Source organism: Engraulis encrasicolus, chromosome 2, assembly GCF_034702125.1.
Source record: "Engraulis encrasicolus isolate BLACKSEA-1 chromosome 2, IST_EnEncr_1.0, whole genome shotgun sequence".
NCBI classification, from domain to species: domain Eukaryota; kingdom Metazoa; phylum Chordata; class Actinopteri; order Clupeiformes; family Engraulidae; genus Engraulis; species Engraulis encrasicolus.
The window spans coordinates 38,565,868-38,583,179 of record NC_085858.1 but is presented as its reverse complement, the minus strand read 5'-3'; the positions used below and the strand labels follow the sequence as shown (position 1 = coordinate 38,583,179).

Below are 17,312 nucleotides of genomic sequence, written 5' to 3'. Positions count from 1 at the left end.
GCAACACTGAAGTAATAGAAAACGAAGCCCATTTTCTTTTAGAATGCCAAAGATATAAGGATATAAGAATGTCTTACTTCCCAAAATTTGAACGAGCCTGTCCCAGGTTTTTAAAAAATGAAAACAAACAAGAATTCCTCCTGGATGAGATTCATGCATGTACTAAACTATCGGGGCAATATATTCAAGCCTGTCATTTGTTAACCTTGAATGGTAGTTTCCCTTTCAAAATAAGTTCCCTAGAAATATCTTCAGTTGTTTTTTTTTCCTTTTTCCCTGGCTCTATATGGTTGTTTGTTCTTTTTTTCCCCCTTATTATTATTATTATTATTATTTTTATTGTTGTATGTCAGCTTTGGCAACACCTGTAATTTGAGTAATGCCAATAAAGCAACCTTTGAATTTGAGAGAGAGAGAGAGAGAGAGAGAGAGAGAGAGAGAGAGAGAGAGAGAGAGAGAGAGAGAGACAGAGAGACAGAGAGACAGAGAGACAGATTGGCATCTCGTTGATTGGCTCTTCCAGCTCAACAAAGAGTCCAATAGAGTTTAAGCCTAAACACTAATAGTGTTTCGACACACTATAACTAGTGTCTGACCATGACAGGTAAAATTGCCATTCTAGGTAAAAGTGTCTCCAAGAGGGATTTATAAACACCCATGAAAAGGTCAGTAGATTATCTCCAAAGGCCCTGTAGGCCAGACATGCACTCCTCGACTGGCCTTCACGAAGGTTTATACAAATTGTCATTCTTATAAATTGGCTGGGATACACAATGGTTAGCCATGTTTGAAAGGGACCAACATCAAAACACCAACATACAGTAGAGGCAGCTGTATGCATGTGCTCTTATTTATATGTCCATAAGGGTTGGAGCAGGCGTCACCCAACAGTTTTCCTCTTCCTTTTAAGGGTGCTGACCAAAATATTGTAAAAATGAAAAATGAAAAAAGGTCGCACCATGCATGGTGCGACCTTTTTTCTTATTTATATGCCAAAATCAGGGCATGATTCATGAGCGCAAACCCTGCCGACTCCCCTAGCGTCATACCGGAGACTTCATAGACAAGAGCCACTCCTCCTTAACTCTCCATCTCTTTTTTTCAACCTGCCTTTTTTTTAAACTGCAGAGACTTTTCTACATTTCCTGCATTTCATTATACAGTTTTTGGAACTTTTTTGAGCACAAAAACTTTTTCATCCCAGGTGAAAAAGTGGTTCAATTTAGTACAATAAAAGCATGACTGAAGTGTACTTAGCACAAAAAGCACGAGTGCACTTTTAACATGCTAAGAAAAAGTATGTTTACAATATGCTTATTTAAAGTGTACTTAAAATTAGATGTAATTAAGTTGCTCTCAAAGAAAGTACACTTAGCGAACCATACTTCAAGTGGACTTCGAAGATGTTTGGCTAAAGTGTATTTAGAGGAATATACTAATAGTGTTCTAATAGTGAACTTAAAGTGTATTTTTTAATAACATATTGCAATTGTACTTTTTTAAAGTGCAATATGATTACACCTCGCCCAAATGTCTTCGAAGTGTGATTTTCTATAGTGCGCTTTAAAGTAAATCGCTATAACATATTGCAAGTACACTTTTCCTAAGTGCACCATGATTGTACTTCACCCAAATATCTTCAAAGTGTGCTTACACAAAGTGCATTTACCCATCATGCACCATCATGCATGTCCCATCATGCAATGCACTTCTGGGAGCTAAATTTCTCAAACAGAAAGCCATTTATCTTGAAGGAATATTTTTGGTTTGCATGAAAATATTACTCATCGTTATATTCTGTGTTTATTGTAGGGGTTTTTCAAATTTAAAGTGGTACACAAAAAATGTTCCCACCGTCATTATGATGGTCACGTATATGTTCTGGTATATATAGGCTCACACTTCCCTTGACATTATGGTGGGAGGTAAGTTGGAACTAGTTGTTCAAACAAAGAATAGAGGGTCACCAATAATGATCAATTCCAGTGATCAACTGCAGAAAATTGGAGCAAGATTGAAATAAAGTGATATGTGTATGTGAAATCTCTGTAACAATGCAATGATTGTAAATATCAGTTATGCTAGGCATGCATACTGTAACACTACTGTGACATGTGGCTATGTGTAATGTACAAGCTCTAAGGACCAGCATGGATTGTAGTTTTACATTTATATCATGTCATGTACTTGGGAGTGTACTGTAAATATACTTCAAGCATACCTGTTATATATTTACAATACTTAATATGATATACTTTTTACAGACTTAAAAGGTTCCAATGTAGTCCGAAGAAGCATGAAGTTAATATACTTTTATTGAACTTCTAGTAACAATAAAATGTTATAGAAGTGTACTCAAGCACACTCTTAATGCCATACGAATGCATGAAAAGCGTGTTTGGAGCATACTTTCAAAAGTATGCTTGTAGTGCACTTAAAGTTGTCCAAAAGCGGTGCCAATTTAGCATCCTCAGTGTGCTGCAAGTGTGCTGAAGTACTGCTTTAGTAGTGCTTCAGCGCACTAATAGTGCAATGAAGCGCACTTTAAATCGTCGAAAATAGTACACTTTGTACTAAGTACGGTCAAAAAAAAGTACACTTTAAGTATATGGGTTTTTCACCTGGGATAGCTTATGAATTCATGAGTACATAACAATAAATATCTTGCAACTGGCATCAAGAGCTATGCCACAGTCCTCATAACAGTCCTGTGTTCCATGCATTCTCAACTCGATAAATGTGATGTTGCAGGTGCATTAGTCAGCAGTGCCTCACCTTGACGAATGTGATCTTGCAGGTGCAGACGTCGCTGTTCTTGTTGCGGATCAGCACGTCTCCATAGTGCTCCAGGTGTCGCTGCTGACTGAAGACGTTGTGGATGCACGTGATGATCTTATTCCACTCGTAGTGGTCGCCATATCTACGGAGGACAATGGCCACAGTTTAGCAGTAGCAGTGGTAATAGTAGTGGTAGTAGTAGTGGTAGTAGTAGGGGTTATATTATAAATAAAGATGATTCAATTTCCAGAACTCATGCCATGACACTGTAGTGACATGCATATGACACCGGCATCAATTAAAGTTTTACCCATTTTTCAAAAGCAGCATTTATATTGCTCCAACATAAAAAGACACAATTATTAGTGCAGTGTTTAACTCACTTGGGCAAAGAAACATTGACATGACCAGCGGAGATGATTTCAACTGATTTGCCCCAGAACTTGTTCTTCCATCTCTGGTCTGTAGCGCGTACATAGGAACAGGGAAATTAATGAATACACAATCTCAAAACAGCACAGACACAGACAGACCATACTGTAAGCACTGCAGTGCATGCATGCATACAACTAAATATTATAAAATAATGTTGGATGTATAGATACCAACCATTTGCTAGTAAAGTTTCTTGTGAATCCAAGTGCACCGCAGTACATGTATACTACTAAATATTAAAAAATAACGTTGGATGTGTAGATACCAAAAACATTTGTTAGTCAAGTGTCTTGTGAATCCAAGTGCACCGCAGTACATGTATACTACTAAATATTATAAAATAACGTTGAATGTGTAGATACCAAAAACATTTGTTAGTCAAGTTTCTTGTGAATCCAAGTGCACTGCAGTACATGTATACTACAAAATATGATAAAATAACGTTGGATGTGTAGATACCAAAAACATTTGTTAGTCATGTCTTGTGAATCCAAGTGCACTGCAGTACATGTATACTACAAAATATGATAAAATAACGTTGAATGTGTAGATACCAAAAACATTTGTTAGTCAAGTGTCTTGTGAATCCAGGTGCACTGCAGTACATGTATACTACAAAATATGATAAAATAACGTTGAATGTGTAGATACCAAAAACATTTGTTAGTCAAGTGTCTTGTGAATCCAGGTGCACTGCAGTACATGTATACTACAAAATATGATAAAATAACGTTGGATGTGTAGATACCAAAAACATTTGTTAGTCATGTCTTGTGAATCCAAGTGCACTGCAGTACATGTATACTACAAAATATGATAAAATAACGTTGGATGTGTAGATACCAAAAACATTTGTTAGTCAAGTGTCTTGTGAATCCAAGTGCACTGCACAAACAAAAGTGTTTCTGCTCCATGAGCCCCGAGGGTTGCCAGTAGTGTGTGCTTACCTTGCCAGAACGTGAAGTTTTTCGATTCAGCATGACATGCAGATACCGGTGGATGATGGCTGACCTAATGTGGAGAGGAGAAACAACGAAACATCAAACACTGACTTTCATACGTAGAGTAGAGAGTAGATCAGAGTAGAGTAGAGCATCATTTATTGATCCCAAGGGAAATTAAGGTGTCAAGTACATAAACACAGAAGAAGACCCTCTTTCATAATCTGCAACATAACATGCTACAGTCAAAGAACTAGCAATTTTAGAAGAAGTGTGCATCATATTTTACTTGCATAACAATACATGAGAATATCACACCTGCTCGGCATGGTAACGGAAGCCGCGCTCGTCCCTGATGTTCTCGTAGGTCTCCCCCAGTACGGGGTTGAAGGGCTTATAGCGGTTCCTCCAGGAGGCCCAGGCATACCCGGAGATGGAGAAGGCAGCCACGTACACCTGCAAACACATTAAAGATGATGTAGATAAAGTAAGCATGTAGTGGGCTGGATGCATCCCCCATGCACATATACTGTAGTAGGCTGGATGCACCCCCATGCACCTACAATCACAAAATGACGCCAACTAGGTCTACTGTATGTCTCTGTCTGCATGGGAAAGTAAGAAACGTAATTTCAATTATTAGTATGACCAGCGCATGTAAAGAAATTGACAATAAAGCCGACTTGACTTGAACTAGGGCATAGCCAGAGATGGATAACACAACTAATGCGTCTCTAGGTGCACAGGGCTGACAACTCCGATGCAATAAGCTGGATGCAGTCACAACTAGGTCATAGCTAGAGATGACAGTTCAGATACAATGAGCTGGTTGCAGTCACAACTAGGCCATAGCCAGAGATGAAGACATGTACACCTGCCAACACATGGGTCTGCTTCCATCTTACTATATGCTAATCCGCATCATCTTTATTGTTCAATTTCTTTATTGTCGAAAATCTATGCAACAAGGATAGCAGAAGTTTGAAATTGCGTTTGACCAGTCTCCAATTTGCAGTTAAACTAACCATAAAGATAGGACATTGATAAATATCACGCACGCGCACGCACACCCACACAATGAAAAACATACTGATACAAAAACACTAACATATTAATACAGACGTGTTAGTATTTATTGTACAAGTCTGTATTAGTATGTTAGTATTTTTGTCTCAGTATGTTTGTTTAGTTATATATTACATGAACCGTACCATTCTCTGTCGGGGGTCATCAGTATAATAAACTAGAGTATAATATTACATGAACCGTACCATTATCTGGTAGGGGGTCATCAATGTAATAAACTAGAGTATAATATTACATGGACCGTACCATTCTCTGGTAGGGGTCGTCCGTGCGGTTGGCGATGTCCAGAAGCTCTGGGTACTCCAGCTCTTCGCTGACACGCTGCAGGAAGTTGACTGGCTCGTTGAGTGCGACGGGCATGGAGATGCGCGACAGGTCCTTCCCGACGTTGTTGTAGAGGATGTTCAGGATCCCCACGTGACTGTTGTCCTGGCACACGGCGGGCAGCGTTGTCCGCCGGCTGGAGTCCTTGGGGCCGACGCTGTGGTTTTCGGGAGCGCTGGACACACTCTCTCTGTACTTGACGGACGCTGAGGCTGCATAAAACATGTGGCGACAAGGACAGTAAGGAATGGAATGATGCCTAACTTACTTTTTTTTTTAAAGAATTTTTTTTTGTGGTCTTTTTAGATTTTTATCTGATAGGACATTGTGAGAGGTGGACTCTTATCCAAGTCAACAGGATTGCATCTGATTCCTCACACATACAGCTGGAATATTACATTACAAAAAAAATCTGAATTTGTGTATTTAAGTGTTTAATAGTTATAGGGAATAATCATCAACAACAGTTTCTAGTATCGTTGCAACATTGTTTACTATTGAGAGAATCTTTTTTTCATTATGTTTGCCTCTTTATCCTCACTGCAACAGCGACTCACCATGGCCCTCTTCAGGCTCGGAGTTGCTGGTGGTGACGTCACTTAGCCCTGACTCGTCAGACGGATCGTTCTCAGACGAACTCTCGCAGAGCAACACCTCACTGGCGTCGAAATACTCAGCCACCGAGTCGGCCACCGACAGCTGACGCATGTGATGCGGCCGAGGAGCAGCAGAGGCCGCCGAGGGGGCAGCAGGCTGAGTGAGAGAGAGAGAGAGAGAGAGAGAGAGAGAGAGAGAGAGAGAGAGAGGGAGAGAGAGAGAGAGAGAGAGAGAGAGAGAGAGAGAGAGAGAGAGGAGAGAGGAGAGAGAGAGAGGAGAGAGAGAGAGAGAGAGAGAGAGAGAGAGAGAGAGAGAAAGAAAGAAAGAAAGAAAGAAAGAAAGAAAGAAAGAAAGAAAGAAAGAAAGAAAGAAAGAAAGAAAGAAAGAGGGAAAAAAGAAGATGTTAGAAATGTGACTCAAAGAAGCGGTACAGCTGGTTTGACAGAGGCCTGGGTTGTGGCTCAGTGTTCACAAACTAAATAAGAAACAAAGGAATGTTAGTTACTTAAAGAAAAAAAAACATTATAAGAAGTTAAGGACATGCAACTACACATGCAGACACACATGCAATTGTACATAAACAGACACGTTGGGATGTACAGACACACACACACAAAATGGGGTGAGAATTTGATGTTTGCATTCTATAACCCAACAGGGAAAATAATTATTTTGAATCGTGTTAGTGTTGGAAATAAATTCTTGAAGGTCTTATAAAGGGACGAAACAAAAAAAGCTTTCTGTTCAAGAGCAGGACCTATGCAGAAACACAAACCTGGTCTGGGCACACAGTGCAGAAGGATTCGTCCGTGGACTCGGACGACAGCGACACGGAGTGAATTTTATTTAAATGGGACTGCATGACCAGCTGCACACACGCAACGCGAAAAACACAAACACACTTGAAAATTAAAAATGTGGACATCGTTTGGTGGGCATATTGCATGCTCCATTCTTTGTAGGGGGCATTGGCAATTAACTAGATGTTGTCAACATGGTAGTGAACAGCTAGAAGTGGTCACAGATTTTAAATATCTAGGAGTCATTCTAGACTCCAATCTTTCTTTTAAAAAACATATAAAAATGATAACAAAAAAAATAAAATTTAATCTCTACAACTTCAGGCACATAAGAGGTGCTATGTCAAATAGTGCTGCCCTGACATACTTGCATGCAATGATATTTTCTCACCTAAGCTATTGCATTACTAGCTGGACCATGGTGGGATCCACTACTCTCAAACCCGTGGAGAGTTTATTTAAAAAAGCACTTAAAATTTTAGATAAAAAACCTCTTTCATACCACCATTGTAACATTTTAGATAAGTACAACCTATTGAGTTTTGACAATTTCTGTAAATTCTCCTATAGCTGTCTTCTTTATAAGACTTTGGCGCCACCTTGTTTACAGGATTTTATAAAATATCGTCAAACACGAGTAACTCGAGCAGTGGTCAATAAAGATGTAGAGATTCCTTTCAGGAAAACCTCCTTCAGTCAAAATGCATTATCTACTAAAGGCGGCATATTATGGAACTCTATTCCTCTGCATATAAGGGAATGTCCCTCTTTAGCCACCTTTAAGATGGAGTATAAAAAGTGGCTTCGAGCCCAACAAACATGTTCACACTGATGGTCTGAGCCTCTACACAGTGTACACGCACACACGCACACACACACTCACATAACACATGGCCCTATTTTTTGGGACCTTTTTCTTTTCTCTTTTCCTTTTATTTACATGCATGCCTTTTGCTTCTGTAGTGGGTTTTATTTCTTTTGTTACTAACAGTCTGTTTTATTTTAAAGTCTATTGCTTGTAAACATCTAGCCTGCCTATTGGACACCAGATGGAAATTAGCCCTTGGGCTACAATCTGGCATGTTTACATATATGTACATGTATGTATATGTTCATTAATGTGCAATGTCCTGAACAAATAAAGTAAAGTAAAGTAACATCAAACTGACGAACCATAAAGGTCAACATAAGTTTTTTTTTTTCTTTGTGAATTCGCCACCATGTTTTTGATTTCCTCAAAAGTTTTATAAAAAAATACACCTCATGGTAAAGGGGTGGGAACAAACGATTTGTGGCTTTTTTGCGTCTTCACTGCAGTAAGCAGCAGAAGTATAAGCCATACACACGCAGGCACACACACACACACACACGCAGGCACACACACACACACACACGCAGGCACACACACACACACACACACACGCACACACACACCCTAAGATGGGCCTCAACGAATCCATCCTAAACAGACCAAACGAGTTCTGAGTTTCACTCGCAAGCAGCAGAAGACAAGGGAAAAAGGAAACAAGTCTTTTCGAAGAATGTTCCACAGCCCTCTATGAAACAAAGGAGGGACTCGGTGGCCAACTGCGTACATGTTTGAATGCACCACAATAACAAGAGATGTCAAAACCTGTAACTTGTCTAGGAATGAGTGCATCATGATTTCAAGAGACTACAAACAGTACTAAAGCCAGGTTAGAGGTAGTATGGTTGCATGGTTATTATTAGAATTTAAATTTCCTTGTATGACCTGTGCATATGAAGAAACTGCCAATAAAAGCTGACTTGACTTCATTCATGCGATGCAATCCCATTGTTAACGTAATACAATGTGATGCTCACCTCTGACATCATGGTGGAGCAGAGGGTGGACTGCTGATTGGGCCCCGTCCAGGCCTGTCGCAGCCTCTCTCTCTCCATCATCAGAACATCGTGGATGGACTTCAGGTTGGAGTGCACTGGAGGGACAGACGCATATTTGAGATGAGAGTAAGACATAATAATTCCACTGAAATATGAATGTCTAAGTATGGATGGACTTCACATTGAAGTTCCCCGGAGTGGTGTCATTGGTGCACACGCTCGCATGCACCACAATGACAAAATCAATGATACACATGCCCTCTTCCCCATACTCATGCCCTATCCTTAAGGTGACCAGATTTTTGTAGTCTGAAACCAGGACACTTCGTCCGTGACTGAGGGACAATATTTAGCGGGCGGGTCTGGGGGTCCTCCCCCAGAATAAATGTATTTTTTAGATGCAATTTCCTGTATTCTAATCAATTTTAGAGGGAGGAATGACAAATCACAACTGACTCCTTCAGACTTTCTATATAAGCGCTGGTTGCTATTAATTGTGGCAGGTAAACATGTAATCTTTTCCATATATGTACCCTGATAGACATGTAGCGCAATGTAGCGGGTGGCCAAAACCGGGACATATTTGTGTCCCGACAGTGTTTGCTCTGGACCTGGGACACACAACTCCAAACCGGGACTGGTCACCCTACCTATACTCTGAGCGGAGCTTCCATAAAAATGATCCCAGTTAATCGAAGCATAGACCACATATGTGAAGTGTAAATGCTGACCCTTGACTATAACTCCCCAGAATCAACAAGTTACAAGCTCAACAAATTATGACAGTTATGTTATATGGTCCACCAGTTGTAGAGCTTGGCCTATTTTACACTTTGGGAGAAGAGTGAGAACAGTGGAAATGTTAGTCAAAGACAGCAGCCTAGCAAAGGTGTTAAAACTATTGACCGGATGGTATTCTAAGTCCAATTCCTGACACAAAGTACAACTTGTGAAGTTAGTAGTAATAGTAGCAGCAGCACTAGCAGCAGTAGTGGTGGAGAATGTGGTGGTTATAGCAAATGGTCTGAATATCAAGTTAAATCTCTCAAAAGCATAATCACAAGGGAAGCAAGGGAAATCACATGGTGTTAGGCCCCATCCCACCTCATGTTGAGGAAATGGATAGAACAACCAGAAGCACTTAATCCCAACCCCCTTCCTACGTCACGTGTGGATGACACACACACACACAGTAACCAAAAAACACACTCACATATACACAGTAACCATATGACAGACACACACCCCTTATGGGCACACAGACACACACAGGCACACACAGGCACACACAGGCACACACAGGCACACACAGGCACCTTACCTCGTGTGGAGAGGACGCAGATATCCTGCTGGAGCTTCTTGCCCTCGGGGGAGACGGCGGAGGGCGTGGAGAGCTGAGAGACCACGTAGTCGGGTATGGACTGCACCGAGGCTCCCAGCGTAGCACTGCTGCCCTTGAAGTTAGACTGAGGGCCCAGCGTGGCCGTACTGCCCAAGTAGCTGGCTGAGTACATCTGGAGAGAGGCAGAGAGAACCAGCACAAGAGAGACCGGTTAAAAGAGGAGACAGGAGACGGGATAGGTGGGGATTCATTCTTAACAAAAACCTGTTTTCACCAGTGACGTGTGACTTCTTGCTGCTTTGTGACGAGGACGTTTTTTTGTGTTAATCATTCTAAAAGACTCCATGACCCCGAGTTATCGCTGTATCTAACATTCTCTCAAGCCATCACTGAGAAATTCGATGACTGATGATAAAACGCGACTGAAGGAGGGAGGTGGAGATACTCAAACGATAAGCAATAGAAACGTGTCTTACATAAGCTGACTAGCATTTGAGATGATCTGCAAAGTCATAGGTGTGCACAGATAGGGACGAGGTGGTACTAAAGCACCTGCCCCTTTGCCCCATTGGACAAAAATTACCCTTTTTGAAAGTTCTTTTTTGAAAGATTTTTGTCACAATGTACTGTTGTCCACATTGATATAATGTACAAATGAGTCACAATCAAAAGCATGTGAGAATAATGCTCTGATGTAATATAAAGCTTGTAATGCCTAGTAGCTGGAAGTCCAACATGCCTCCCCCATCCCACCCCTTCAGCACCTGCCCCCGAAAATGTCTGACAAACTCTTGAATCTCACTTTGCACATTGTCAAAAAAAAAAAGGCATCGAAATTGTGTTTGGGGTACAATACTTAGTAGCAGCAGGTTTTCAAGTAAAGTAAATAAGAGGTAAAAGTGACACCAGTGCTTGACCCCCCGCATGCCCCCCCCTCCATCCCACTTAAAGTGCTTCTCAGGCTCACCGGTGAGTGGGAGTGTGAACGCGCGTGGCCAAAGATCTTCCCAGGCTTCTTCTTGGGCTTGTCCAATGTAAGGTTCTAGAACACAAAAGAGGGGAAGATGTTTATTGAAACAAAAATGAAAACACAAGTCCAACAAACAAAATCAGCACTATGCCATCAGCACAGCTCAACATTGACTTTTTAACAGCTGAACAGGTTTAACAAATGAACAGGTGTACTTTGCCTTTTTTCATACCCAAAGAGAGATCCATGCTACACTTCGGAATTGAGCATGTCTTTGCTTGTGGTTTCTTCAGGTTCAACATATACAGCATTACATAATAATTAAAAAAGGTATGAAGGCCCTTATTTGGCCCTTCACACACACTGACAATGAGTGCAACAACAATAGTACGAACTGCGCTGCGTCATCACATCTGTTACATTGCACCCTATAATCACCTCCCTTCAACAAAAACCTAAACATACCGTGCTGCCGTTTCAAAGCTAAAATCATAACAAAGGCTTAAGTTGTACTTGAAGACAAAGGCACAGTGACTTGACTAGCTCCTCAAGATTCGTCGGCAGAAGACAGGCAGGCAGAGAATGACAGTAGGTTGTTTCACAAAGGTTTGTGCACCCATATGACTCATACACTGTAGGACTAAACCAAGCAGTCTGATGTGTAGATAACCGCCGACTTGAGGTTACTGACTGATCTTTCAAGTGGGGAAGGATTTCAGCAACAACACTCACTCTCTACCCCCCCACACCCCCCAAATAGAACTGGACAGTCCAGTCTGTCGTCTGGTGGGTGTCTGTCCAAGTGTGGCCAGGCCTCTGTCTGGTGGCTGTGTGTGTGTGTGTGTGTGTGTGTGTGTGTGTGTGTGTGTGTGTGTGTACCTGCATGTTGATGCGTGTCTGCAGGTCTGATTCGGTGATGGGCAGGCCTCCATCCAACCAATGGAGACGCTGGATCAAGCGACTCAACTCGGCCAGGTCCAGCTCACACCGGTTCAGCTCTGTGAGGTCACAGAGGTCAAAAGGTTACAAAGAGAAGGGTTCAAAGGTTGTTGGTTCAGCACACAGGCAGGGTTCTTGCAGGATTCAGTAGGTCAAATTTGAGACCTTTTTTAGACCTTTTAAGACCATTGTGAAATGAATGGCGATAACACTTTTAAGACCTGGGTAAAATACATTTTAGACCTAAGGCCAAAAATCACAGTTTCTTGATTTTAGACTTGCGGGAAACCTGTAAAAAGCCAGGGGTTGGAGACGGCCTGAAATACCCGGTTTATTACATTTCACAAATGAACACAAACTTGACTTTAGTTTGGCTCCTCATGGAGTAAAAATACCCAATTTCTGCCTATAGATTGAAGCAATACCCTTGCTGAATGAACAAGCCAACTGCACAAATCATCAAATGCATTTAAAACCCAGCACAATGCATGTCTTTTATTAGACAACTCAATGACATAAATTCTATGTCCTATTTCAATTAAAGTAGACATATACCCTAGGTGCAGGATTTTTTTTTTTACAGCTCCCATGTCCAAATAAAGGCAAAACACACAATTTTACATGTATCATACAGTAGTAATGCGGGAGCAAGTGTGACCCCCACATTTGGGCTTGTATGCCCATGGGGACCCTGGTTCGAGTCCGGACGGGATCATTTCCCAGCCCTACCCCAGATCTCTCTCCTGCTCATTTCCTGTCTCCTCTCACACTGTCCTGCCATAATAAAGGCCCCAAAAGCCCCCAAAACACATTTTATAATAATAATAATAATAATAATAATAATAATAATAATAATAATAAGTGCTCTACCGTGTGTGCATGAGTCTGCCTCGGTGGTCTGCTTGAGCCAGGCGGAGACCTTGTGGTTGGCCCCTGTAGCGGACTCGGAGACCTGCTCCAGGTCAGGGGGGGAGAGGGACGCCATGCTCTGGTAGTTAGCCAGCTGGATGTTGGACAGAGATGGCTGCAGAAGAGGGATGGATGGATGGGAGAGAGAGAGAGAGAGAGAGAGAGAGAGAGAGAGAGAGAGAGAGAGAGAGAGAGAGAGAGAGAGAGAGAGAGAGAGAGAGAGAGAGAGAGAGAGAGAGAGAGAGAGAGAGAAAGAGAGAGAGAAAGAGAGAGAGAGAGAGAAAGAAAGAAAGAAAGAAAGAAAGAAAGAAAGAAAGAAAGAAAGAAAGAAAGAAAGGGTAAAATAAACAGCATAAGTAAGAGAGTAAGCGACAGCAAAACATGATTAATGCCATGTACTTCTACCAAAGAAACAACTGTGTGAGGGAACAAAGACACAAAGTGGACATGGACGCAATATCTACTAAGCGTATCTGTCAAGGAAACAGGAAGATATCAGGGGAGGAGAAATCAAAACCAACAGTGAAACAAAATGGGCCCTGCCATGGCCAACCGGTAGGGCACTCGTCTGTCATGCAGCTGACCCAGGTTCGGTTCCCAGCCCGGGACATTTGCCGACCCCTCCCCGTCTCTCTCCTCATTCACTTCCTGTCCACTTTTCATACTATCCTGTCATCAGTGAAGTAAAAAAAAGACCAAAACAAATCTTTAAAAAAAGAAACAAAATATCTGGGCACTGCCTTATCAAAACATTCCAGGTAATGAATTATCAAGACAGTCAAAGCGGAATACATTTACAAAGATTACATCACAGAGTTTTTTTGAGAAAGGGAAATACAGTAACAGAGTACAGAGTCTTGTTCAAGGAACTACCTGTGCTTCCTGTACACTAAACTCATGACTACTCTGCTTCCTGCTGTACCAGTCTGGTCAAGACAACTTGATCAGCTGATCCCAATCACAGGTAGGTGGAAATCTGGATGCCGGGTAAAACTACAGGCCTTTTTCTTATAGCTAACTGGCTTAATGAAATACATGCTGGACTTGAGAGAAGTTTCAGGACATCTCACATCTAGATGTCAGATCCACAGGTGAATTACATGTAGTGTAGTAACATTTGGACAAGATTGTCACAATTTCATTTTCAAACGCGGCTTGAATATTACATCCGACTGTCAAAAAAAAATGACTGACTTTCTTTTTTAATCCCACTGTAGAATGCATTGCTAAGAAGACAGGGGCCCACCACTTTCCAACCAGGCAGTACCAACAACAAAAACACCATCACTGCTGCTTCCTAATTCCCACATCAGGCCTACATGAGAACAGAGTAATGAATCCAGCTTGCCCATCGCACATAGTGATGATGGATGTTAGCGGGGGTGCTGCCAGAAATGTTGGGCCCAATGAAAAACTTTAATTTTCGGTCCCCTTAAGGGGATGCGTCAGTGCCATCAGTGCCTTTAGAATCTGTAACACCTTTCCCCCGTTAGCGGCACCCATGGATGCTTTCAAGTTTGTCAGAGGACGCGCTCAACTTCTTGGAAAAAATGACTGACTTTGGGTGCCCGATAAAAGGTATCAACTTAAAGAAGAAAAATCCACACTCACAAGCTACGCGTCATTATTTATTTATAAATTACCACCATGTCCACAAGCAAACGCTTTTCGTCTCTTAAGCCAGTGTTTCCCAACCTTTTTTGTCTCGCGTACCCCCTAAACCTCTTTGTTGTGCCATGAGTACCCCCTAATTCATGATTTATATCGCTTTCCCTGTCCTGATGTGACTGCTCCATACATTTGTTATAATAATATCTTTCCAAGTACCCCCTGCAGTGTGCTCGCGTACCCCTAGTGGTACACGTACCCCTGGTTGGGAAACACTGTCTTAAGCCATCATCAGTGCGTACCTTAAAAGCCGAAACACATAGGTCCCCTTTGTCCCCCCCCCAGTAGCACCCATGGATGTTAGTGTAACTCACCATGCAGGACATTGAGCGGTTCCTCTGGGCCATCAGGGAGTTACCCGACAGCGCCTGCAGCACCCCCTGGTGGAGACTCATGGCCTCGTTCTTCTTGAAGACGCGGTGGGCAGACAGCTTGGTCAGCCAGATGTAGAAGATGTCATGGCTCTTGGCCTGTGGTTGACAAACACCCATATGGGTCAATAAACACAAATGACAACACACACACACGAACGCACGCACGCAATATCTTATTATTCCATGCTATGCCATTTGATTATTTTCTATACTCAAGAATGCCCCACGATATGATACAGGACGATTCGATACGACTTTTTTCCAATTACTTTTCCACTTCTCATATGTTATGGAGCTAAGGTAGAGCATTGGGCACGGGCCAGCGATTCGATTATTTTCGGTACTTAAGAATGCACCACGATATAATGCGATTCGATTTGATCGTCAGATTATATTGTGATATATCGATACATTTCAATTATTATTTACACCCCTATCTGTGGTGAGGCATGCTTCCACAGAATCACAGAATAATGCTCACTTCCATAATGTCAAATTACAAAATAAAAACTTTCCAAGTCATATTTTCTAGCACTGCACTATAACAATAATAATATAGCGCCTATCAAGGAACCCAAGGTCGCTATGGGCACGTTGCCGTCACAACAGCCTCTACTGATGCTCATTGCCCACCTTCATGTGGTAGATGCTGTGCCCTGCATCCAGGTCAATGCGCTTGGACTTCTTATTGACGGACACGACTGCCAGACTCACATCCAGGGATCCATGGATCTTTCCAATGGTAAGCTGTTAAGAAGAGCAAATACAAAAAAATAGTGAAACACTGGCAGTATTGATATTGATGTCATCACATTGAAAAGACATTTTAACTGCAGTACTTAGCGAGTGTGCTAATTGAATAGTTGTTGAATACGTACATCATGGTGAGATTTAGAGTATTTGAGGATTCCTTGCTCCAGGTGAAAGTACCTCTGTGAAAGAAAAAAAAGGAGAGAATTAGTAAAACACAAAGGAGGAACGGAGCATTACTATTAAGAAGACCCTAACACTTCTTATGTCACATGTCTATCCAGTCAGCCTCTCCGCTGTGTGTCTAAATTGGTAATCACTTTTGTGTCCTCAATCTGGGGGCGCTCACTCTGAGGACCAACTTGAACTCTGCTTCTACCGGTAACTGGTTTTGGTAAACTGTACAATCTCACTCCTCAAGTACTTACTGTAGCAATGTTATATGGATCACATTAAAGTAAAGGCATGCCCATCCTGTGTCAGTCCTTGAATAGGATTTTCCACTTAATCACAAGATGTGCAGTAATAACGAGGGGAGAAAGGGGAGCTGAGCTCCTAACAGCTACAGAACAATTCAATCTCTCTACTTGTAACTGACTTGTGGGCAACCAGAAAGTGCTGACAACTATAAATAACAGCAAAGGCCAAAACATGACCTACGTACTTGATAGAGGTGTGTGATACGCATTATGATATTACAACTCAATTTGAACCTTCCTCTATTCCACTCCACTCCAGAATACTTTTGGGCCATATTTCAACTAGGCGTGTGTGCAACAAATAAATATTCAGAAAGCACTGCACACTTACGTATTACACTTTTTTCTCGAGCGAACGATGCATTTCGCCAAGTGCTTATTGAGGTTGGCTAACAAGTTTTCCTGCCTCATACCTATACCTGTATTACTGTAAGCTTGTCCACAGGGATTTCCAGGAATATTGTACTGTATATGCTTATCCAACATTAAATGCCGTAATGCCCACTCTTTACAAGCCCTCGAGCGGGACCCTCCTTTTCTTCAGCATGAAGAAGTGTGTGATGATTTCACGCCCAAAAAAAATGCTCAAAAACCACCTGGAGGAACGATCCAGCCCAATTTGAACTACTGCATATTCCATTGACTTCCATGGCAATAAATCCACAGGAAAAAAAAAACACCCAAGACCCTTTTCACCTGCAGACAGTCAGCAGCCCAATTGGGTGGGAAAACCACCCAAACCACTCCAATCATAACTACTTTTGGCCCACATTTCACCAGAAAGTATACAGTATAACATTGAAATGCCATAATGCCTACCCTGTGCCAGCCCTTGAGCGGGTACTTCCTCTTCTTGTGCATGTAGCCCTCACAGATGCCAGGGACGCTGATGTCCAGGCTGGATGCGGCCGAGTTGGCCGTGGGCGCCATCAGCGTGGCCGGCTGAATGTCGTTCATCACCTCCCAGTCCCGCGAGTTCTGATGGAAAAGTCCACATGTTTTTAAAAACATATTTTTTAGGGCTTTTTTGCCTTTATTTTTCGACAGAACAGTG

General features: G+C 41.9%; 1 protein-coding gene across 2 annotated transcripts in view; it reads right to left on the bottom strand.

Annotated features, from left to right (window-relative positions):
- Positions 1 to 17,312, bottom strand: part of LOC134438553 (oxysterol-binding protein-related protein 7-like) — a 29,012-nt gene that overhangs the window by 4,622 nt on the left and 7,078 nt on the right. For both annotated transcript variants that reach the window (XM_063188148.1, XM_063188154.1), the window contains exons 3-17: positions 17,078 to 17,236; positions 15,908 to 15,961; positions 15,663 to 15,776; positions 14,970 to 15,125; positions 12,949 to 13,102; positions 12,019 to 12,137; positions 11,137 to 11,211; positions 10,149 to 10,341; positions 8,807 to 8,922; positions 6,122 to 6,317; positions 5,487 to 5,776; positions 4,473 to 4,610; positions 4,161 to 4,224; positions 3,162 to 3,240; positions 2,776 to 2,920 (exon numbers count right to left, since the gene is read on the bottom strand). In XM_063188148.1, coding sequence (XP_063044218.1) covers positions 2,776 to 2,920; positions 3,162 to 3,240; positions 4,161 to 4,224; positions 4,473 to 4,610; positions 5,487 to 5,776; positions 6,122 to 6,317; positions 8,807 to 8,922; positions 10,149 to 10,341; positions 11,137 to 11,211; positions 12,019 to 12,137; positions 12,949 to 13,102; positions 14,970 to 15,125; positions 15,663 to 15,776; positions 15,908 to 15,961; positions 17,078 to 17,236 — 2,052 coding nt within the window. The remainder of the gene's footprint in view (positions 1 to 2,775; positions 2,921 to 3,161; positions 3,241 to 4,160; positions 4,225 to 4,472; positions 4,611 to 5,486; positions 5,777 to 6,121; positions 6,318 to 8,806; positions 8,923 to 10,148; positions 10,342 to 11,136; positions 11,212 to 12,018; positions 12,138 to 12,948; positions 13,103 to 14,969; positions 15,126 to 15,662; positions 15,777 to 15,907; positions 15,962 to 17,077; positions 17,237 to 17,312) is intronic.